This window comes from Chionomys nivalis, chromosome 4 (genome assembly GCF_950005125.1).
Source record: "Chionomys nivalis chromosome 4, mChiNiv1.1, whole genome shotgun sequence".
In the NCBI taxonomy this organism is placed as follows: domain Eukaryota; kingdom Metazoa; phylum Chordata; class Mammalia; order Rodentia; family Cricetidae; genus Chionomys; species Chionomys nivalis.
The window spans coordinates 118,135,734-118,158,503 of NC_080089.1; the positions used below are offsets into that span (position 1 = coordinate 118,135,734).

The window sequence follows — 22,770 nt, forward strand, 5'->3', positions numbered from 1 at the left end:
GTGTGGACAATGCTGCCAGGTTCTGCTGCCAGCTAGGTATGCAGCTTGGGCCCCTGGACCTGAGCAGGGAACCCCTCCTCCAGGGGCATCCTGAGATCCTGAGCTTACACTCTCTCTCCAGGGCTCCTTATCTGGAGCACGAGTTTCTCCGTGAGACTCGACTACAGCACTGTTGCTCTGTCTGTGTGTGCTCTTTCTCTGAGACTTTTAAATTTGCCTGAATTTTTCCCCATCAAACTGAATCTTTAAAACCTTTTTGCCTAGTTTGTACTGGTTTTTCACTCTGGGTCTGTATTAACGGTGGTAAAGCTGCCAGGCCATAGCCTGAACGCTCTACGTTCTTGAACTTTCCTCCATCAAACACATCAGTCTGTATCCTTACCTGCACTGCAGATCTTGGGAGATGGACAGAACGAGAATGAATGCTTTGCTAGAATATAATTTGAATGGTCTCCAGCCCCATTCCTAAGAGTCCTTGTCCCTCTGAAACCTCATGAAGGGGCCTCCACATGCCCTCAGTATGCCTGTCTTCCAGGTTCCTTCCAGAATAGCCCATTGATCTTTGCCTACAGAATTTCCTGGCCCAAAGTTCCAGATTCGCCGTCCTCTCACAGAGCAGTCCCAGAAACCTAAGCGGCACACTGTCAGGTGGACCGTAGCAATGAGCCCACTTCTCAGCCCCGGTTTTCTGTAGTCACCTGGCATTCATTGCTCTCCAGGCTCCTCCTGATCCTAGACTGTGTTAACAATCAGTTACATCACACGCCTCTCTGTCATCCCTCATCCCATAACAATCAATTACATCACACGCCTCTCTTTCATCCCACATCCCATGAATGTGTGATGCTCTCGCTTGCCCTTTGTGGTTGCTCAGGTCTGTGACTCCGTCACCCTGAGAGTTCCTTCAGGTTTCTATTTCTCTTGTTTTTTTCTCTACTCAGAAACGTGAGATCCTTTTAAACTAACCCACAGGGATGGAGAGATGACACTGGTTAGGAGCACTGACTGCTCTTGCAGATGACTGGGTTCCTAGCACCCAGGACACGGTGGTTCTCAACCATCAGTGACTCCAGTTCTAAAGGACCCAACACCCCCTTCTGGCCTCCTTGGATAAGACACCCACATGGTGTGCAGAAACACATGTAGGCAAATACTTCGTACACATAAAAATAAACAAATCTTTAAACTGTGATGTTTTATGAAGTGCTTAATTTTCAAGTATGGGGATTTCCCATGTCAGGCCCTGCTGAATTTTCTAGCTAGATTCTGTCTTTTCATCAGAATGCAATCACTTCAGTCTTTAGAAATGTATAAGGCTTGGTAAATGTTCTGTGAGCACCTTTGGGTGTCCCGAACCTTAGTCAGTTCTTCGCCCCTCCTTCCCTGTCCTCTATCAGCTCACCTGTTCCACGTTGCCCCCTTACCTGAGGACATGGCTGCCCTGGCAGAGGCTCCAGATTGTTGGGTCCCCTTCTCCTCAGACCACCCTTGAGTGGAGCATGGAGGCCCCAGGCCCATGCCGTCAGGTCACTGGTGGAAACACTGCATTAGGCATGGTCCCCAGAGGCTGCAGGGTTTGTAAACTCCAGGCCTGTCTTGGCCTTCATCCTGTGATCTTTAGCCTTTTCCCTGATACTTGTTTCCTGCTGGAAGGAGGCAGGCAGGAGCTGCAGGGCTTTGCTGGGAAGGAGATCTGTGAGGTGGGGGGCTATGGGCAAGGCACCATCCTGGTAGCTGGCAAAGGGTGAGTCTCTCAAGTTCTGTGTACCCGCTTCCTTGCCCATCGAATGGAGCCAGTGTAAGGGAAGTGGGGGGGGGGTGGATTTCTACTTTGAAGCCTGGCTGAGTTTCTTTCGAAGTTTGTTCTGAGTCTGCTAGGAGGGATTAATAGTGTGCCATAGACCGATACAAACGGAAAAGGGGGTGGGGGACACCCCACCTGACACCCTTCCTGCCCTAGGGCCACCTGGGGTTGCCGGCACAGGTATAGTCTGCCTTGGAGCCACCACGGGGTGCTCTGGCTTGCACTGGAACGCCCACTGGAGCTCCAGGGAAGGGTGTGAGGGCGGTGCCTGGGGTGTCTGTGGCTCAGAACTAGAGCTGGTCATGCACCTCAGGCTATGGAGTTTGACTGTGAGTGACTGGGCCTAGGGCCAACCCCACTGCCCTCCAGTTCTGACCAGTGGGACTTGGTGGCAGTTATATCTTGCACTGGAGGGAGGCAAGTTTGCCTTGCATGTGGTGGGAGGAACCAGCCCTCCAAACCTTCCTATGGCAAAGTGAGGCCCAGGCTCCACAGCCTCTGGGACGTAGGTTAGGTCTCCCTGAGCCTGGACCCCTGAATACAGCTTCTGGAAGCTGCTGGTACGAGGACTTGAACACTGGGTAGCTGTCCCTGGAGCGCCTCCCTCCTGGTGAGGGCTGCACCCAGACTCAGCTCCATGTCATGCTTTACGTCTGTCTTGCTGGGAAGCCGTCCAGCAGGGCCTGTGGGACCAGGCTTGTGTGAGAGACTGAGCTGACACTTGGCTCCTCGGGCCTGGGGCTCTCGAAGCCAAGGTTCTTTTCCCACGATTGGCCTACGCGGTGTGCCTCCCTCCCTGTGACCTTTGTGGAAACCTCTGGATAGTGAGCAAAAGACCAGGTGTGGTGTCCAAAGGCTCCTCTCATTTCTCAGGGTGGAGCTTCCCCTTTTCCTCCTTGGGCCTCAACCACCCCGCTCTGAGGAAAATGGTTTGAATTTTATTCTGGCCTTTATAGGCCCGTCCCTGGTAGCCACCACTGCCCTGGGCACTGACTCACGGTACTCTTAGCCCGCCAGGTGGGGGCCGACATCCCGTCGTCTGAGCAGTCGAGAAGAGCTGGAGTCCCACAGCTCTTGGTAATCAGGATGGTCAAGAAACTGAAAGCAGAGGGTGACCACCCAAGGGCTCTTCAGCAGCCAGGGAGAATGGCAGAAGGGATGGTTTCTCCTCTGGGTGAGTCATCATGGGGGCTGAGGATGGCAGGTGGAGTGGGGTAGGGACCCCCAGGCTCACAGGGCAATGCCATGGCTCGTCTGAGGGCTGAGTGACACCAGCAATGAACAGGCTGGTGGATCAGTGACCAGGACATTACCGGGGAATGAGGTGAAGTGGGTGAGGGGTCAAGAGGGTGTGGCCTGGTGGGTTGGAGTGGGGCGTGGCCTAGTGGGTTGGAGTGGGGCGTGGCCTGGTGGGGAGGGGAGGGGCAGGGTGCAGGGTGGGACAGCACCTTCCCAGACAGACACCAGGATGGGGAACAGCTAGAGGGTCACCCACACCTTCTTTCATTCAAACCACAGTGTCTCGAATGGCTGTTGTGCACAACAGACCACCCATCTGCTCAGTCCTGGGGACACTTGCAGCCCGGCCAGTCTGTCAGACCAACACCTGCTGTGCTCCTAAATCCATCTCGGCGGTCACAGGCCCAGGGCAGGCTCCTGTTCTCCCTGGTGCCAAGCAAGTGGGAACACAGGAACATCAGTCGTGAGCACAGGGAAGCCTGGCTAGGTTCGCACAGCCCCTCGCAGAGGGGAATCCACTAGCAAAGGCGACAGCTGGGGCCGCATGTGGGCAGAGAAGTCACTGGTTCACAGCCAGCCTGTTCCTGTGACTGATCCCCTGGTTCAGGCTCTGTGGGGGACCAGGAGCCAGGGCCTCAATTTGAATTCTTTCCTTTCCCAGCACGCCCAAGAGCCCAGACTGGACTAAGGGGAAGACCTTGGGGTACCAGGGCTTAGGTCTTCTTTGGTGCCTGCCATTTTCTGGTTGTTTAAAACATGAGCCTCATCTAGGAAGTTCCATCAGGAACCCCACAAAACCCACTGCAGTAGCATGACCTGAAGTGTCTCTACTTCCAAGATTAGACAAAAGCCAGAGCAGGGCTCCTAAAAACAAGTGATCCTGAGCCAGCTGCCACCTCTTCTCTGGTAAAATGGGGCACGCAGGTGCAGCCCCCTGAGCTGTGTAGAGCAGGCTATCCCAGCTCTTGCTGCTCCCCCCCCCCCAAGCTGTGTGGAGCAAGCTATCCCAGCTCTTGCTGGGGAAGAGCTCACGGGCCAGCAAGGGCATCAGCGCCCCCTCTTGGAGACCTTGCTTCCCAGGTGGGCTGTCACACTCGAGTCAGTGAACGCCGTAGGCTCAGCTGGGATGGCCGACATCACCCCTGGCACTAACACCACTCTGCTACAGGTCCCGGCCCACACCGGGCTTCCCTTGGGTGGCAGCAGCAGCAGCAGCGTCCCCAGAAAACCTGGGCCTGGCTGAGGCTTCTCTTAGCTCCTGGATCCCCACGGCACCACCTAGCTCTGGGGGCAGCTGAAGCATCTGCAGAATCTGGGAGGGAGTAGGAGTCGGGTGAGGACCGCCTTTAATAGCTCAGAGTCAGCCAACACACTGCCATAGAGAACCAAGAGGAGCTCAGGTGTGGGGACCCCTCAGCATGGCTCCTGAGAATCAGTATAGTAGGCACAGACCCTAAGCTGCCACCCCACCGTGGGCCCTGTGAATGCCGTGTGGAAAGCTGGGGACTCCATAGGGATGGAGCTCAAGGGCAGCCGAGGCCCTGGAGCAAAGTGAGGCAGCTGGAGGGGGGCGTGGGGCCCTGGGAGGGTCCAGATGAGAGGGCACTAGGGAGCCACCAAGGGTCCCAGCCTCTTCTCCCACAGAACCAGTCCTTGCAGGGCCAGGGTGCCCGCTGTGTCCGTCACTTCACACCGCCCAGCACCTGGCCCGAGTTCAGGTGGTACCCCGCCCTGTGCAGGTGTGATGCAGGTGTTCCTCAGGACAGGCTGGGGACAGGACGGCCAGCGCTCTGGGGCTCAGGTAGCTTCCCTTCTGTCTTCCTGGGACTCCTCCTTCAGGTTTTCTGCCACCAGTTTCATTTGCTGTTGAGAGAACACAGGGCACCAGGTGAGCCATGGAGATCCAAGTGGTGGCACCGACGGGGCAGAGGCCCTGTCCTGTAGAGGCCCTGCAGAGGAGTGAACCCCAAGGAGGTGCCCCTTGGCCACTGCCCATGGCTTGCTTCCTGCATTCCTCACCAGGCTGGAGGGAATGACTGGTATAGACAGAATGCTCCCGTGAGCCTGGATACTGGGGGCCTCAGAAAAGACAGGACAGCAAAGTGAGGCCAAGTCTTTACCCTGTCCTTATGAGCTGAGAGACTCCAGGTTACAGGCAGGTCCAGCACCTTTCTCAGGTCCTGCGTCCACAGCCACAGGGCTGCCTTGCACAGCACCCACAGCCTCCCTGGGGACACCTCCTCCTGCAGCATGGGAGAGCATGGCCTCCTCGGCTCTGCCCAGCTTGCTAGTCAGTGAGCACACACTGAAATGTGGCTTAAAGCAGAGGATGCCAGCTGAGCCGTGTCCCCCTGTGCCTCCCTCTGTGACTGGACCTTCAGGATTAGGTCACCCTAACTGGAGATTCCTGACTGAGTCAGGCCCTAGCTGAAGGGCATCTCTAGGTCATTCTTCAGCTCTTCGGTTTCTCTGTGTGGGGAAGATGGGAGTAAAGTCGCCCCTTTAGACATCAACTGGACTCTGAGGACCCTGAAATTAGAACCTGCATAAACATCAGGCAGCACAATAGAGTTGACCTTTCCCTATAAAGTATCGGCAGAGTGAAGAAACAATGGATTTGTTTTAACTTGTGACTTATCCAAACACTCACGTCCCAAATGGTCCTCTACCTAAGCTGAGCCTGGAGGAGCTGTGTAGCTGGGTGTCCCCCTCCCCGTACCGTGAGGAACTACAGGAAGATCTTCCAGACCTGGGATGGCTACAGCAGACCCTGCTCATCTCAGCCCCACTGGCCTCCTGTACTCAGACTCTTGCCTAGCTACGCCCACACTAAAACTTCAGGACCCCTCTGTTAAAAGTGCTTGAAAATTTGCTTCCCGTCAGATATTGCCGGGCTTAAAATCTCTCTGCACCCAAACCCTGGGCCCAACAATCTCACTCGGAAGGCTGTGGCTACCTGGAGCTGGGCATCTGGTCTCCAGGACCTGGGTGAACAGCAGACACTGTAGGAGGTTCTTGAGGTGGCTTCCCTAGTTGAGCCGTGACATCTGGCTCCCCCACCCAAGGCTTCCCAGGAACAAGGACGGTGGCCTGGGATAGCATGATTCCAGTTCACACTCACTCAGTGCTCACCTCAGTCCTGGTTTAACTGGTCTGATTCCAGTTCACACTCACTCAGTGCTCACCTCAGTCCTGGTTTAACTGGTCTGATCCCAGTTCACACTCACTCAATGCTCACCTCAGTCCTGGTTTAACTGGTCTGATTCCAGTTCACACTCACTCAATGCTCACCTCAGTCCTGGTTTAACTGGTCTCAGCAGGACAACTGTCTGTTGTAGTTATCACAATGGCAGCTAGTTAGTATTCTAGATTAGACATCACACACCCACCCTGGGTGCAGGGTGACAGGGTGCCTGCCGCCAAGGTGCTGACCTTCTTGCACCTGAAGCACAGCCCAGAGCTGGGAGCGAGCGGACCGAAGAGGAGGTGAGCAGTGTGCCATGGAACAACTGCCCCGCTCGTTCTTCACATGGCTGCCGGTGGCACCCCTTTCTCCCACAGGTTGCTGACAAGCTTGCTTCTCTGATCCGTCCATTTCCCGCTTCCTAGAGACCAATGCTTCCCTGGAGGAGGACCAGGCTGGCAACTGGGGAATTCACATGATCTCAGGGGACAGTTTTTTACACTGAGAGTGGCAAACCCTGTAAAACAGGTATCCTGTTTATAATGCTCTCTTAAGCCAACATTTCAAGAGTGTATCTTCACAACTTAAATTCTGCTATCGTTTCAAAGGCACAAACTGCCGACATAGTGCGAGGAGCCCCACCCTCCGCACATGGATGTACCAGCCTCGTGCCCCATTCATTGCATCCTGAACCCACTAAGTGAGTCACCACCGTGGCTACACCCCCTACATGGGTTGGTGTAGAACCTGAAAACCGAGACTTTTATATTCACAAGGAATTGTTCGCTGGGCGACTCTTGACAGTGGAATAGTAACTCCGACAGTGTTACACTTTCCACAGTCGGAACTCAGGTGAAGAACAAAACAGAACAGATGTGAGGCCAGGTGTGGCACGCAGCCACGGGCCAGCACTAGGGAAACCGAGGCAAAAGGGTGGAGCTTTCAAGGCCAGCCTGGACTACATAGCATGACCCTGCCCCCAAAACAACCAAAAAAAAAAAAAAAACCCACACCAAACTAAACAAACCAGACACACACACACACTCCAGACCAATATCCCTGAAGTCACCCTGCAGAAGGACCCAGGAGGACTGGGCGCCGCTGCTGCACTAGTTGCCGTGGTGAACTGGCTGGAACAAACGGACCCCTGAGGACTGGTCCTCACAGCTAGGTTTTAGGACATGGGTCCTGTGTCCCTCGAGATTCTCATGACCCGGCCCTGGGGTTCAAGACTTTGCGGAGCCTCCTGTCCTGCAGTGTGAGCCAGATCAAGCCACTTATGTTTAACCTAAAAAAAGTGAGATACGCACAGTGGGTCCTGAGACGCTGGGCTGTGTCCTAAGTCCCTTGCCGCCCTCCTGCCTGTTCTTACCAGACAAATGCAGACACTTCTGTCCACTTGGGGTGTTTTCTTCTTTCTAGGTCCAAAAGCCTCTTCAGATCACCTCCTGACCGTATTAATTCAATGAAATGGCTCCCAATAAGGTAACTCGCCCTGCCAAGGCCACACTAGGAGGGACCTGAAACCTGTCTTCCGCCAGCCCCCCTGAAACAAAGCATGGCTCCAGTTGAGGGGATAGTGTCCCAAAGCAGGACCTCCAAACCAACGCAGGTTTGGCCCACGTGATAAGAAAGGTATTCGATATTTTGCCGTATGTCCCAGATTTGGTGACAGCAGCTCCTTCTGTACTCAGCCCTCTTTGAGACCACTGACCCCTCCTCTCCTAACTCCGTGAGGTGGACGCCATTATTGTTTCTCTGCTTTAGAGGGATAGTGTTTGGCCTCAGTCTCAGAGAAAGCCCACCTCTCCCGAATGCCTCCGTGGAGAAAGGCAGGTCTGGGACTCACCAGCCATGTCAGGTATGCTCCACGGCCTGAGGCCTCACTGTGGCCTGGGAGTCTGACACATGGCAGGGTGTGGAGTTCACCTGGACCCTGAATCAGAATCTCCATTTTAACAAGATTCTCAGAGTTTTTAGGCCGACTGCCCAAAGGGCACTAAGAAGTTCTTATGTATACCCTACCAGGGTCCCCCGAGTCCCTCAGTGTGGAGTCTGGAGCCCAGCAGGGAGGAGTGAGGCTGAGGGCCTGCGCCCAGGAACTCGCTGGGAACACAGGGCCAGGTTTGGCTCAGCAGCAACCTGGAGCCTGGAGAAGAAGCCTGTGGTGGTGGTGGCCTGAGACAGGCTGATCTCAGAGTCTGAGGCCAGCCTGGTCTACAGAGTGAGTTCCAGGACAGCCAGGGGTACATAGAGAGACCCTGACCAGGAAAACAAGAAGCAAGCAGACAGACAGGCGAAGGAGTGCGTCAGTGTCAGCCAGCGGGAAGTAGAAACAGAGGAAGCCACACACCTGCCTCACTCGGGCTTCCTCCCCTTCCCTTCCTGTTTTCTTTCTCAGTTTCCATCCTCTCCCTCCCTTTTTTTACTTTTGTGACTGATGAAGAAAATTAAAATGAAATACAGGACATCAGGTTCCTCCTGGCTGACTTTAACTAGTTCTGGTCTGGCTACTCCTGGAGCCTGCCCCTCTTCCTTCACTCTGCAGGCTCCTGCACCCAAAGCCTCCAGTCTCCTGTTTTCCTGTTGGATGTGCCCCACCATTCTGTCTTCCGGTTCAGGTTTCCCCCACTGTGCGCACAAGTTTCTCAGAACAAAGCCGCTGCTCCCGCTGCTGCCCCCTGGTGGTAAGAGCCCATAGTTTTCACCCCTGTCACACTGCCAGCCACCTTCCTGGTCAAGGGGCCCTGGGTGATGGTGCTCAAGTGGGGTCTGCCGGTTCCCTCTCCTCTGTCTTTGGAGAAGGGCTGAGTGTATGCTGCCTGGAGCAGCGGAAGCCACTTGGAGACCGCGATGAAGCGAGCATGCCAAGGCTGTCTGGACGTGACAGCAGAAAGAGCCTGCCGCGGCCTTGTTGAGTGGCACTGCTCGGCCGCTCTCCAGTCCTGCGCAGGGCTGCTGTGTGCACTTGTTTCCAGTCAGGTTTGCCTAATGGTTTTGACTCTTTATATGGAAACCACCCAGAGTTATTCCAGGCTGTCAAAGCCCTAAAACCTCTCATTCTTCTGGAAATTACTGGGTACCCTCCCTACTGAGCCCGTGGGCACAGAATCCACGGAGTGGGAAGGCCTGTCTGGGCACTGTGCTGTTCCTGCCCACATCAGAACGTGAAAGCCCCCAGTCACACTGCCAGCTTTGCCAAGCCCATCCTGGGGACTCCGAGATGCTGTCTACTCACTGGTCTTGAGCCTGGCTTGAACCTAAGCTGTGCTCTTTGCCGTCTGTTCCATGGAGCTGTTTTTCTCCGGGTCCCCTTTCCACTAGTGAGCTGGGTGCCCCCACCCAGATGAAGCCCGGCTCAGCACCCTCCCCTCCCACTCAGCCTTACCAGCAGGCTGAGTTCCCAGGGGCAGCAGCCAGGCACAAACTTTTTCCCACCCCATTTGTCAGAGCTGAGATAGACTGGCAGAGGGGCTGTCAACTCTGGAAATCCCACCAGGAGCCAGCTGCCCTCCCCTTCTGTCCCTGTCCCCCAGACAGGCCTCAGTGGTCATGCCCAGGCTTCCTCCAGCAGGGGTTGGGGTCCTCTTTGTCCTCGGCCTTCCCTCACAGTAGTTCTGGAGTTTTCTCTTTCCCTGTGTAGAATTCTTCTTCCCTGGCCTCTTGACCCTCAGCCTCTTCTGGATGTTTGTTTTCCTGGCTTCCTCTTTGAACTTTTTCCATCTTGCAAAGGAATTCATAATCTTCTCAAAACAGTGGCTGTACACCCCGCTGTACAAGATTGGCTAGAACTTAAGGGGAATGATAATCAACCAACCCCCGCATGTCCCTGCTGAAAGACCACATTTCCCAGCTTGCCCAGGACTGCAGAAACTGTTCCCATTCCTATAAGGGGCTACACACACAGACACGGTCAGATAGACAGACAGACACACACATTTCTTGGCTTGACTCCACCAGAGCCTTCAGCACAATGTGGACTTTCCTCCTGTAGTCCTCACAGCAAGGGGTCAGCAGTCACCCACCCCTTAATGAGATCATTATAGATTTGCCATCCATGTCCTTCATCGCTGGGCATCCCGGAGCGTGGTGATGCCCTGTTCTTCACTTTTAAGATTTTGTCCTCTCTCTTGGCTGCATTTTATGATGTGTCCTTAAATTTACTAATTTTTTTCCCATCTAACATCTTGTCTGCCAATCATCCTATTTAACATGTTTTCCGATCTGAGGCTTTACTCTTTAGACACCAGATGCATATGTGACTGTCACAACACATGGACCATAGCTTAATGATACAGAGCTTAATGATTCTATCAGCATCCTTACTGACTAATTCTGTAATGTGCCTCGGCCTTGGGTCAGTTCAAACTGACGACTGGCTCTTCTCACCATTGTATATGTGCTTGTCTGTATTCGTGGGAAGTTTTGTATTGTTCTGGGATGAAGTTAAAAGTTAAGATCATGTCTTTATGGTTTGTTGGATAAGTCCACAGGAGGGCTCAGCTTGGAGTTATTCCCTACTAGTGGGGCAGGCTTTCCTGAGTGTCCTCCCATCACCCCATGGATTCTGAGTTTTCTGTCTGCTACAGGAACACACTGTCCAACCCTGCACACCAGGCTTGATGGTCTCGACTCTGATGGTTCTTTCCCTAATCAGTTTGCTCACATGTGCATGCCCTACTAGACATGAAAAAGAGTCTTGGTGGACCTCTGGGACTGGCGTTCTACACACCCCACTCTTCCCTGGTTCTGTCTGTCCTGGGATCCCTTATGGCCTTTGCTTCCCTGACTCCTCAAGGTGGCAAATCTGTGTTCAGATAGATTAAGGGGAGGGGATGATGTGGGATTCCCCTCTGTATGCTCTGAATATATTTTATTACTATTGGTTAATAAAAAAGCTGCTTTAAGCCTATGGCAGTGCAGAATAGAGCAAGGCTGGAACTCCAAGCAGAAATAGAGGGAAAAAAAAGGCAGAGTCAAAGAGATGTCATGTAGCTGCTGAAGGAGAAAGAACTGGAACCTTATCAGTGAACCATGACCCTCGTGGTAAAATAAAAAATAATACGAATGTGTTAATTTAAGATGTAAGAGTTAGTTAATAAGAAGCCTGAGCTAATAGGCCAAGCAGCACTTCAATTAATACAGTTTCTATATGATTATTTTGGGTCTGGGTGGGCGGGAAATAAACAAGCAGCCTCCATCTACAAATTGGCACCCAATGTGGGGCAGCTATGTCCACATAAAACCTGAGAGAGCTTGGAAAAAATTTCTAGACACACACACACAAAAACAGAGTTTAGCATAGCTTCAAGTAGTCACATTTTTTTAAAGATGGGCTCTGTTGGCTGGTGGCAAGCGGGGCACTGCATCTTCTTTAAGAGCGGTCTTCCTGGCTCAGCATTGGCAGCCAAGGCTGCATAGCTTCTTTAGGGGAGGGCTTCCTGGCTAGTTGTGCAAACAGCTCTGGCTCTTTCAGAAGGTAGAGCACTTAAGGGGTCTGTGAGCAGTTTGTTACAAATTGCTTAATGGTAGGCTAGGTGCTGGTAGTGCACACCTTTAATCCCAGCACTCGGGAGGCAGAGACTGGCGGATCTCTGTGAGTTCAAGGTCAGCCTGGTCTACAAGAGCTAATTCCAGGACAAGTGCCAAAGCTATAGTGAAACCCTGTCTCAAAAAAAAAAAAAAAAAAAAAACTTACTTAATGGTGACACAGACACACTGTGACCCTGGAGCTGAGGCAGTTTGCTTGGCTCTCAGAAGCAATGAACATGCCTCTGCCATATTGGGCTGGGTGGAGCCAATAGGCAGGGTTGGTCCTAGCCATGCTTGCTTAGCATTAAAAAAAGTGCTCCTGGTCAAAAAATAATTACAGATATGCACACAATAAAGAAAAATTCAGATAAAAAGACCTGTAAAGGGGTCACAGTGTTACATAAATGTATGTAGGCTTGAGGGAGGAAAAGGAGTATAGACAGTTATAATATAGAGTACAGAGTCATAGATTAAAGGAGTAAAGATAATAAAACAAATATTAAACTTGTAGAAAAAGCAATAGAGTAAAAATATAAGCCACATAAAGATGGAAAATAGGCAGAGAGTCTGGATTATGTATATTATTGTGTTTCCTTTTAATTTTTTGACTGTGAAAGAGCTAAATACAGAGAGACGTTTGATTCTGGAGGCTGCTAAGCTAAACCAGCACAAAAGTTATCTTGACTTCAAAATTTGGGTCTAAGAATACATTGCTTTGCAAAGGAGGTTCTGCTTTTGTTTCCACAGAGGACAAGAACCTACGGATTCTTTCCAGACTATTGTGGTTTAATGTACCAAGACCCCCGCCCTCACAAAAGGTCTCCATATACCTTCCAAAATACTTGACCCAACAAAAAGCAGGAAGCAGTCTGGAAAGAACTATGCCCAAATTCCCTAAATGATTGTTTATGAATGTTTGTTTACATTTAATGGGGGATATGCTATAGAGATGAATACTTTGCATTGGTATGGATCTTGGTCTATTTATACAAATTTAAGGTCAATTTTGTTATATGTATATTTCTGATCTTGATTAAGGTATTGTGTTTGTACATCTCATTAAAAATGTAATCTATAATTAAGAAATACAGATTAACTGATTTTTGACAAAGAAGCAAAAACTATAAAATGAAAAAAGAAAGCATTTTTAACAAATGGTGCTTGTATAACTGGATATCAATATGTAGAAGAATGAAAATAAATCCATATCTATCACCATGCACAAAACTCAAGTCCAAATAAATCAAAGACCTCAACATAAAGCCAACCACACTGAACCTCAAAGAACAGGAAGTGGGAAGTACACTTGAACGCATTGGCACAGGAGACCATTTCCTAAATATAACCCCAGTAGCACAGACACTGAGAGAAACAATTAATAAATGGGACCTCCTGAAACTGAAAAGCTTCTGTAAAGCAAAGGACACGGTCAACAAGACAAAACAACAGTCTACAGAAAGGGAAAAGATCTTCACCAACCCCAAATTGGACAGAGGGCTGATCTCCAAAATATACAAAGAACCCAAGAAATTTGTCATCAAAAGAATAAATAATCCAATAAAAAGTGGGGTACAGACCTAAACAGAGAACTCTCAACAGAGGAATCTAAAATGGCTGAAAGACACTTAAGGAAATGTTCAACAACCTTAGTCATCAGAGAAATGCAAATCAAAGCAACTCTGAGATTCCATCTTACACCTGTAAGAATGGACAAGATCAAAAACACTGATGACAACTTATGCTGGAGAGGTTGTGGGGTAAAGGGAACACTCCTTCATTGCTGGTGGGATTGCAAGCTGGTACATCCCCTTTGGATATCAGTATGGCGATTTCTCAGAAAATTAGGAAACAACCTTCCTCAAGACCCAGCAATACCACTTTTGGGTATATACCCAAAGGATGCTCAATCGTTCCACAAGGACACGTGCTCAACTATGTTCACAGCAGCTTTGTTTGTCATAGCCAGAACCTGGAAACAATCTAAATGCCCCTGGACTGAAGAATGAATGAGGAAAATGTGGTACATTTACACAATGGAGTACTACACAACAGAAAAAAATGACATCTTGAATTTTGCAGGCAAATGGATGAAGCTAGAAAACATCATATTGAGTGAGGTAACCCAGACCCAGAAAGACAAATATCATAAGTGGCTCTTAAACATAAAGCAAAGAAAACCAGCCTACAACTCACAATCCCAGAGAACCTAGACAACAGTGAGAACCCTAAGAGAGACACACATGGATCTAATATACATGGGAAGTTGAAAAAGACAAGATCTCCTGGGTAAATTGGGAGCATGGGGACCATGAGAGCAGACTGAAAGGGAAGAGAGAGGAAGGGGGAGAGCAGAGAAAAACGCATATCTCAATAAAAATCAACTAAAAAAGAAATACAGGTTAATAAATAGTCATCTATAACGGTCAACTTGTAGTCATGTTAGTTAGGTTTTCTAGATGTACAGAGATATATTTTAGATGGATAGTTATTCTTCAAGCCTTTCAAAGACTAACAGAATATGGCATTTAAAATGTGTAAGAACTTAGGACTTTTCATGACAATAAGACTCGTCTGCTCCTGGCAGCACCAATCTACTTCAAGAGGATGATGGGCATCAAAGAGGCTTTACTTACGGAGTTTGTTAGCCATTTGGGCAAGAAACTGCTCTTGCTTGGACTGGGTATGCTATATGAACTGGACATGCAGGACCCACAGAAAAATGACTGCTGAACTTTCCTAAGGTGAGACAGTCCTTCAGGGTTCCTGCTTCATGAAAGAGTCTGTCAGAAATTCTGCAGGACACAGAAGAAAGTGACTGACAGACTTCCGAAATAGAACTGTCTTCAAAATTTCCTGCTTTATGGAAAAGTCTGCTGGATACTATGAGTCTGTAGGCTGAATATGGATGCCCCAATGTTACAGAAGAACTTTGGGTGACTGTCCAGGCAGCAAGATATCTCTGCCATTTCTAGAGTTTTGGAAGTTGCTTACAATGCACTTCCTGTTTACTTAGGTAACATTATATCCTTCTGGAGTCTTCGATGGAACTGAAGAAAGATAGTTATAATTATAAAAGATTAGATATAAAACTTTAGACTCACAAAGCTAAGATAGATGATAGAGTATTTTCCTTAATTTGCCAAATATAAATGGAATAAATATTATAACTTTAATTTTTGCTTAATAACTATTTTGCTGTAGGTAATCTTGCTATGTTAAAGTTAAAACCTTTCTTTTTGTTTAGACAGAAAAGGAGAGGTGATGTGGGATTCGCCTCTGTGGTGTGGAAGGTCCGTCTGTCTATGTGTTACTTTTATTGGTTAATGAATAAATCTGCTTTGGCCAGTGGCTTAGCAGAAATAGAGCTAGGTGGGAAAACTAAACTGAATGCTGGGAGAAGGAAGGTGGAGTCAGGAGATGCTATGTAGCTGCCAGAGGGGACAGATGTGAGCTACCAACTGGAACCTTGCTGGTAGGTAGGCCACAAGCCTCATGGTAAAATATAAAATAATAGAAATGGGTTATTTTAATATGTAAGAACTTGCTAGGAATATGCTACAGTGATCGGCCAAGCAGTGATTTAATTAATACAGTTTCTGTGTGGTTATTTCAGGAGTCTGGGCAGGGGAAACGAACAAGCAACCTCCTCACAACACCTCTGTATGCTGTGAATATGGTTTTTTTTTGGGGGGGGGGCAGACTGTGGGGAGGCTTCGAGACAGGGTTTCTCTGTAGCTTTGGAGCCTGTCCTGGAACTAGCTCTTGTAGACCAGGCTGGCCTTGAACTCACAGAGATCCACCTGCCTCTGGTTCCTGAGTACTGGGATTAAAGGCATGCACCACCACCACCCAACTGTTTTCAACATTCTTAATGGATTTATATTTTTATACGTTTTCCCTTTTAAAACAGAATGTTTTATAGAGGAGGATCCTCCTTCCTCTGCCCAGAAGTAGCAGAGGATAGATATTCTGAGGAACATGGGCCTCACAGAGGAGAGAGTTGGGGTGGTACTAGGCCAGACCACAGTCAGGGCTGCTGATGCTGCTGAGAGCTGAGTCACATCCGGCTTGCCCAGAGGCTCTTCTCTCCCTAGCCACCCTTCATGGTGCCTCAACCTGCCTGCCTGAGTCTTGGACGGAAAGTGAACCCGGTATGCATCCCTAACACCAAGCCTGTTGCTAGTATAACAAAAGTGTAAAAGCCAGACTGAGACTGTTCGGTCCTTTCAGATGTCAGGCTCTCTTCCATGGCTCTTTCCCCAATCTTCTTTCTTGGTTTGATTTTTTGAGGCAGGGTCTTAGTGTATAACCAGGCTGGCCTCATAGTTGTGATTCCCCTGCCTTGGGCTTCTGAGTGTTGGACCCTGCATTGCCCCAACCTACACATTTGATGCACCAAACACATCAAATAGTGAAGCAAACACCAGCTCCAAAATTTCTTGCAGTTTTAAATAAATGTGGACTTTTAAAAGATGGCTAAGATCTGCCCCATAGTTTCACTGCAAACTGATCTAACTGCTCTAACTCTGAACACCAGAGGCACAGGCTCTCATGGGGTGTGTGTCAGGGGCGGGGGTCCTAGAAAAACAGACTGACATACTTATTTAGGAAGTTACATGAGTTTCCACAGTCCACAGGAAGGAAGAGTGGTGATAGTAATGGTGGCCACCTCCACCCAGGAAGTTCACAGGGCTGAATGCCAGTGTCCCACCAATACACACATGGGGCAGGGGGGTGTGAGACACAGACACACACAGACAAGAGACACAGACACCCCACACACACAGAGACAGACACATGCACACACACACACCTGAGCAAGCCCCCTCTGCCCTTTCCTATGTGAGCTTGCAGCAGCAAGGCTCTGTCTTTGAAGCAGTAAGCAAGGCCTCTCCAGATACAGAGCCCAGTAGAGCCTCAACCTTGGGTTTTCTGGTCTGTAGAACTACAAGCAATAACCATGTATCACTCATGAATAATTCAGACTAAGGTATTTTGCCATAGCCCTGAAGGGGCAGAGGCAGTGTCCACTGGCTTTCCAGGACTCACTGCACGGTGATGTCATGGACTCTCAGCTCTCCCTCAGTACATAAGGAACTGGCAAATTATTCCTTAGCATGTTTTCATGTCTAGGCTTTTGTTCAAAACTAGAATTTTAGCCTAAAACATACGGTTCTCACCGCTTGATTACTGACAAATCCATGTGACACTGGATTCTCAACAGCCACCTGCCAGGGGGAACTACCTACTTCTTCGGAACCGGAAAAAACAATTTTCTTTTACCTGCATCAAGCAGCACAGTAGTTAAGGTGGAATATCTAATTGAAGTTAAGGTGGAATATCTAATTGAAGTTAAGGTGGAATATCTAATTGAAGTTAAGGTGGAATATCTAATTGAAGGTGTGATGTGGAAAAGGACAGGAAAATACAATGAAACCATAAACCAGAGTTGGCGCCACTGTCGGCTTCCCAGCTCAGTCCAGCTCTGCCCTCAGCAGCCTGAGGACACAGGGTCCCTTTGGGGACCATGAAACAGAGCCCCCTAACTGTGCAGACTAAGAGTCTAAGGAGGAACCAGAGTGAAGCCATGTTTATCAGGAGCAAGGGATGATGGGATGGGGGAAGAAGGGGAACAAAGGGATGGGGGATGGGAGGGAGGGAGGGAGGGAGGTTTTAAGTGAAATGCACTGTTAAGTTCAGAGATGAGAGAGGCGTGGTGGGCAGTCTGTGTTTTTCAGGTCCTTGGTGAATTTTTCTTTAAGCATTGGCCCCACAGTCAATTCTCATTTCCTCAGCTTTGTTAAAGATCCAGGCTTTCTCAGCTGAATTCTGGAGTGAGGAGCTTTTCCTTCCTATCTATCCCCAATTCCCTCCTCTGTTTCCCCACCTTTCCTTCCTTCTCCATCCTCCCTTCTTTTTAGACAGGCACTCACTCTTCAGCCTGGATTGGCATGGAACTCACTATGTAGTCCAAGCTAGCCTGGAACTTAAAGCCATCCTCCTGCCTCTGCCTCACCATCAGGATAAACACAGGCTAATCTCCACATGCTTCTATGATGAGCATGAACACATTCAGAATTGCAGAAATGCAGCTCTTGGTCCCTAGGACAAACCCCATCTTCCTGGAAGCCTCACGCCACCTTCTCATGGCTCCTGGGGTGCAAGGGGCTCTGTCCCCAGGTAGATTCTTGGCTCAGCGCACAGGACACAGCCACCACATATCAAAAGCCAGAACATGCAGGCACTTTCATTCCCCATACCCAACACGCTTGCAAACAGTGAAGTCAGCTAAAGTAAACTGGTTTAAACAGTCGCCACGTATTCGGAGGCTGTGTAAAACGCTGGCGACCTCAGCTTCCCTGAGGCGAAGGGGAGTCACACTGCTACACTGACAGTCAGTAGTGTGGAGAATTGCTCTGTGCACTGGCGGGCTTGCACAGTCTGGAAACCTCCTATCCACCCCCACTGGCCTGAAAAGTCAATGCTAACCCATCACAGCCTTCCCAACTCCGTCCCCACCTCTGGGAACATGGCACCTGTAAGGATGGCGCTGGCTTCTCCCAGGCTGACCGCCTGTGACCACCTCTGGGTCACCCCACCCACGATGCATATGTTGAGTCTAGTCCTGGGGAATCTGCAGTGATCACCTGGGCAAACCAAGGCTATCTGACTTGATGAGTTTACATGTCTCTCCCACACTGTAGCCGTGGCCCAGTCCTTGGAGTCACAAGCTTGAGAACACTCCTAGAATCCCTTGCCTAAGGATGCTGCCAAAGAAAGCAGGTCCTTTCCCCCTAGCAGACTGACTCTGACTTTCAGTGCAGGCCTGGAATTTCTCTGGAGAACAGGACTGGGCTGTGGAAGCAACAGTTACTCTCCTTTGGGGGAGGGTCACCTCACCAGGTCAAGGGGGATGATGCTCCCCCCCAGATATGCCTGCATGCCTCACATCTCATCATAGCTGGAGGGTTCTTTGAGGAAAGAAACCACACACATGAATTTTTCTTTCTTGTCTGCACTTGTCAAGAGTGTGGCCAAGACTCCCAAACCAAACCGCGAAGAGGGAAGGGGCTGCCCTCAGGCACCTGGGTGCTCACCTGCTCCTCTCTCCACTCCCCGCTGTTTCTCTCAACCCCGGAGGCACATTTACTTTGTTACCCTACAGCACAGCAACATTTAAAGTGAATTAGGCCAGGAGAGGCTGTGTCCACCTAGACCCAGCTGCAACCTCAAGTTGAACAGCTTAGCAAGATCCTGTCTCAGAGTGAAGAGGCCCCATGTAGCAGTGCCATCCCCAGTACAAGTCCATGCAAATGTATGTATGCACATGTACCTACACACGCATGCACTCACACATGAACACACATACATTAACATATGCACTCACATATAAATTCACATGCACATGCACACGCGCATGTACACACACATGAACACACATGCATGTACAACACACGCACACACATATCATTGTCATTCACAGAGGAAGAATGCTTTCTTTTGAGAACAGTCATTCAAATTCAACAGGAGGATCAGGGTTGGCTCTGCCAGGCTACAGTGTGGGAGAGACATGTAAACTCATCAAGTCTTCCCCTTGCCTGCTATTACCGGGAGAAAAGCCCACAATGCACATTAACATACAAGTACGTAAATGCCGAACTTTTGTGTAGTGCATACTTGGAAAAAGTCAACACATTAGTTCCATTTCCTCACATCCCCTTCCCACAAAAAAGTAACCCAGATTTAATCTGTCTCTAATCAAAACAGTCTTCATCACATGTGAGAACAGACAGGGTAGGAGCTGCCTCTCAGACGCGTGGCAGTTCATCTTCTCTTGCGTTGTCAGGAAACCCAGACTGGCAAATTAAAAATAAGCCTGTCGGTCTCCACCAAGACAGAGGAGTAAAAGTTCCCTGCAGGAGCGAGGGCAGGCAGACTCTAGACTCACTTTTCAGACAACACAACAGGCACTGTCTCTCCTACCCTGGCTCAGAGTCAAGACCAGCTTTACAGCCTGCACCTTCCTGGCAGAACTGCCCTGAGGGCTCTACACTAGAGCCCTCACAAGAAAGCAGGACAATAAATAAATAAATAAATAAATAAATAAATAAATAAATAAATAATCACCTCACAGAGGACCAGGAAGGACGACTTTTTCTCAGCACATTTGAGAACAGGGAAACAACATTGCAGAGAATTCCCAAGGGAGGAGAACGGGCTACTGTTGCTAAGCACATGAAATGGTCTGGTCTCCTGATGGTTGCTCTCCAGGGTTCCCTACCCCGCCGTAAATGGTATTACCAAGCACACCTGCTCTAGGAAACTCGTCACTGTGAAACAACCTGAATCTTACTTCACAGTCATCCTGGAACCACAGGATCAGAATGACACCTATCCAGTCTCCTAGTCTAACGAGGGCCCCAGATTTGAACACAGACTCACTGCCCACTCATTGGCCAGTTCAGGGAGGTGGATATCACAACAGAACAGAAGATGGATTGCTTCAAACACCTGTTCTGTGTGCCTGACAGGCGGAATGTCATTTGCCCTAAATTCCATCTCAAACCTAGGGCAAACGGCTGATTGAGTTGCCCAATAACATGCCAAAGCAGGTTCTCTCTCTGCCCCTCAGTCTCTACCTGTTATAGAGTCCTCCTGGCTGGCATACCCAACCCCCTACACTAAACTTTTCTAGCCCAGGGGCCTGGCTGCTCTTCCCCCAGCTGCCTGTGCCTATAATCCAGCCATTTTGGTTACCTGGCCCTTTTTGGTCTACCTTTTACCCCCTTGACCAGTCTCTTGGCCCAGGCTGCCCCTCTTGGTTCTCGGCTCCTCTACCCTCTCTCCTCACATGGTCCAGCTCAGTCTCTGGACTCCCCCAGATTCCCCTGCCTCTGGCTATGCTCTCCCTTTTATCTACAATAAACCTTCTTCTCCGCCATGCCTAGGAGCAGTCATGTCATGCTGTGGGATGATGCTCTTGTACCCTGTAAAGATGTCACTTGTCTAATAAAATGCTGATTGGCCAGTATCCAGGTAGGAAGTATAGGAGGGGCGACCAGGCTAGGAGAATTCTGGGAAGTGGAAAGGCTCAGTCTGCAGTTGTCAACCAATGCTGAGGAAGCAGGATGAGAATGCCTCACTGATCAAAGGTACCAAACCATGTGGCTAACCCAGACAAGAATTATGGGTTAAGTTGTAAGAGCTAGTTAATAATAAGCCTGAGCTAATAAGCCAACCAGTTTATAATTAATACAAGCCTCAAGCTGTTTTGTTGGCTGCGGGACTGAGCAGAACAGAAACTTCCATCTACAATGTCATTGCTTTTTTATTGCTTTTTTTCAATTTACTATAAAGCTAGTTATTATACCTGCAATCCCAGTACTCAGGAGGCTGATGTAGGAAGGGTAAATTCAAGGCCAGCCTGGGCTACAGAGTGAGAGCCTGTCTCTGGTGCAGGTCTGTGGGGATGGAGACAGACTGCTAGAGCACTGCCAGAGGAGAAAGTGACTGGACTGTGTGCCATTGTGTTCCAGCAGTGAGCAGGTCCCCACCTCTTGGTTCTGACTAACCTAAAGCACAGCATAGAGAGGCAGGGAACAGGCTCAAGAGGACTCAAGAGCAGCCCTGGCATCTAAAGACAAAGGCCTTCACTGGATGGAAGTTGGGGGTCTAAGGTGGCAGAGAGAAGTGGGGGAAATGCAGTCAACAGTTGTCCCAACTCTTGGCTTCACGGAGTAAGAACACATTTCTGTCTGTTTGCCCACTTCCAAGATGGTCCCCAGCGGTCAGTGCCTCTTGGTATTTATGCCTCGGTGGGATGCCTGTCCACTGTGTGTCTCTGTGATCTGTGCATCCAAAACACTCCAGCAATGATGGTATGTCTTTATGTAATCTTTTGAGTATTATGAAGGGAGAGGGAGCTAAGAGAATACAGGCCTCAGAGTCACAGGCCTGGGGTGGGGTGCTTGATTTCAGACAAACCTTTCTGTCTTAATTACAAAGAGAAAAAAACTTCCGTGTGCCCATTGTCCAGCTTCACCAACAGCTAACTTATGGCTGAACTTGGGTCATGGATCACCCAGAGCCCCTATTTTTCTGGATTACTGGTGCCTAACAAATCACTCCAAAATTCAGTGGCTTAGAGTTAAGGTGGGTCAGAGATGTGGACGCAGCTGGGGAGCATTGGTTGGAGCCCCTGAGGAGTCTGAGTGGACTCAGACAGCAGCCATCCAAGCTGGCACGAGGCTGAGGGGCGACTATACCCAGACAATCAGTATGCAATCTGAAGTGTGCCACATTTCCCGTTGACAAACTGTGACAAGAGGCTACAGGGTCCACAAATCTGGGACTATTCACTATCTGGTTTCTTTGCAGAGAAAATGCTGCCAACTTCTGGTGCAGAGACTCTGAGATGCTCAGGGCTGTCGGTAGCAGGCCGTGTTCCTTGTCACATGGGTCTCTCTGCTGGCTACCTGAGTGTCATGGCGGCTATCGCTTCCCAAGAGCGAGTGATTGAGGAGGCAGAAAACAAGAGGCCTTTGTTTTAATAACCCTGCCTCTGAAGAGACATGCAATCATTGCTGCAGTTCTGAACACACAGAACCACAGGGACATGGGAACTCCACACAAGTATAAACACTGGGGGGCATAGAATGCTGGGACTATCTCAGAAGCTCACAAGCATATCCAGTTCTTACTCTGTAAAGTCAGGGGCTGAGTCATGGTAATTTCAACAGAGCTTTTCTGCTCTACTCACTTACCAATCATACAGTGCAGATACCGTCTGATCTACCTCATGTTTAAGCGTTGGTCCTCACGTATGGTTATCCCTCAGTGTCAGTGAGGGTTTGTTTCATGGACACCAGAGTTCATGCACAAATGATCAGCACCTGACCCACACATCCTCCCCAGTCAGCCACCAGCACCTAATACAATGAGAACACCATGGAAACAGCTGCATAGTACGGCTTCAGGAATCATATTGAACCCACAGACACAGAGGGCTGAG

The 22,770-nt window shown here is 49.6% G+C and overlaps 1 protein-coding gene across 2 annotated transcripts in view; it reads right to left on the reverse strand.

Annotated features, from left to right (window-relative positions):
* Window positions 1-4,379: 4,379 nt before the first annotated feature.
* Ano10 (anoctamin 10) overlaps window positions 4,380-22,770 on the reverse strand; it is a 105,858-nt gene continuing 87,467 nt past the window's right edge. For both annotated transcript variants that reach the window (XM_057767302.1, XM_057767300.1), the window contains exon 13: window positions 4,380-4,906. In XM_057767302.1, coding sequence (XP_057623285.1) covers window positions 4,841-4,906 — 66 coding nt within the window. In that variant the 3' untranslated portion in view covers window positions 4,380-4,840. The remainder of the gene's footprint in view (window positions 4,907-22,770) is intronic.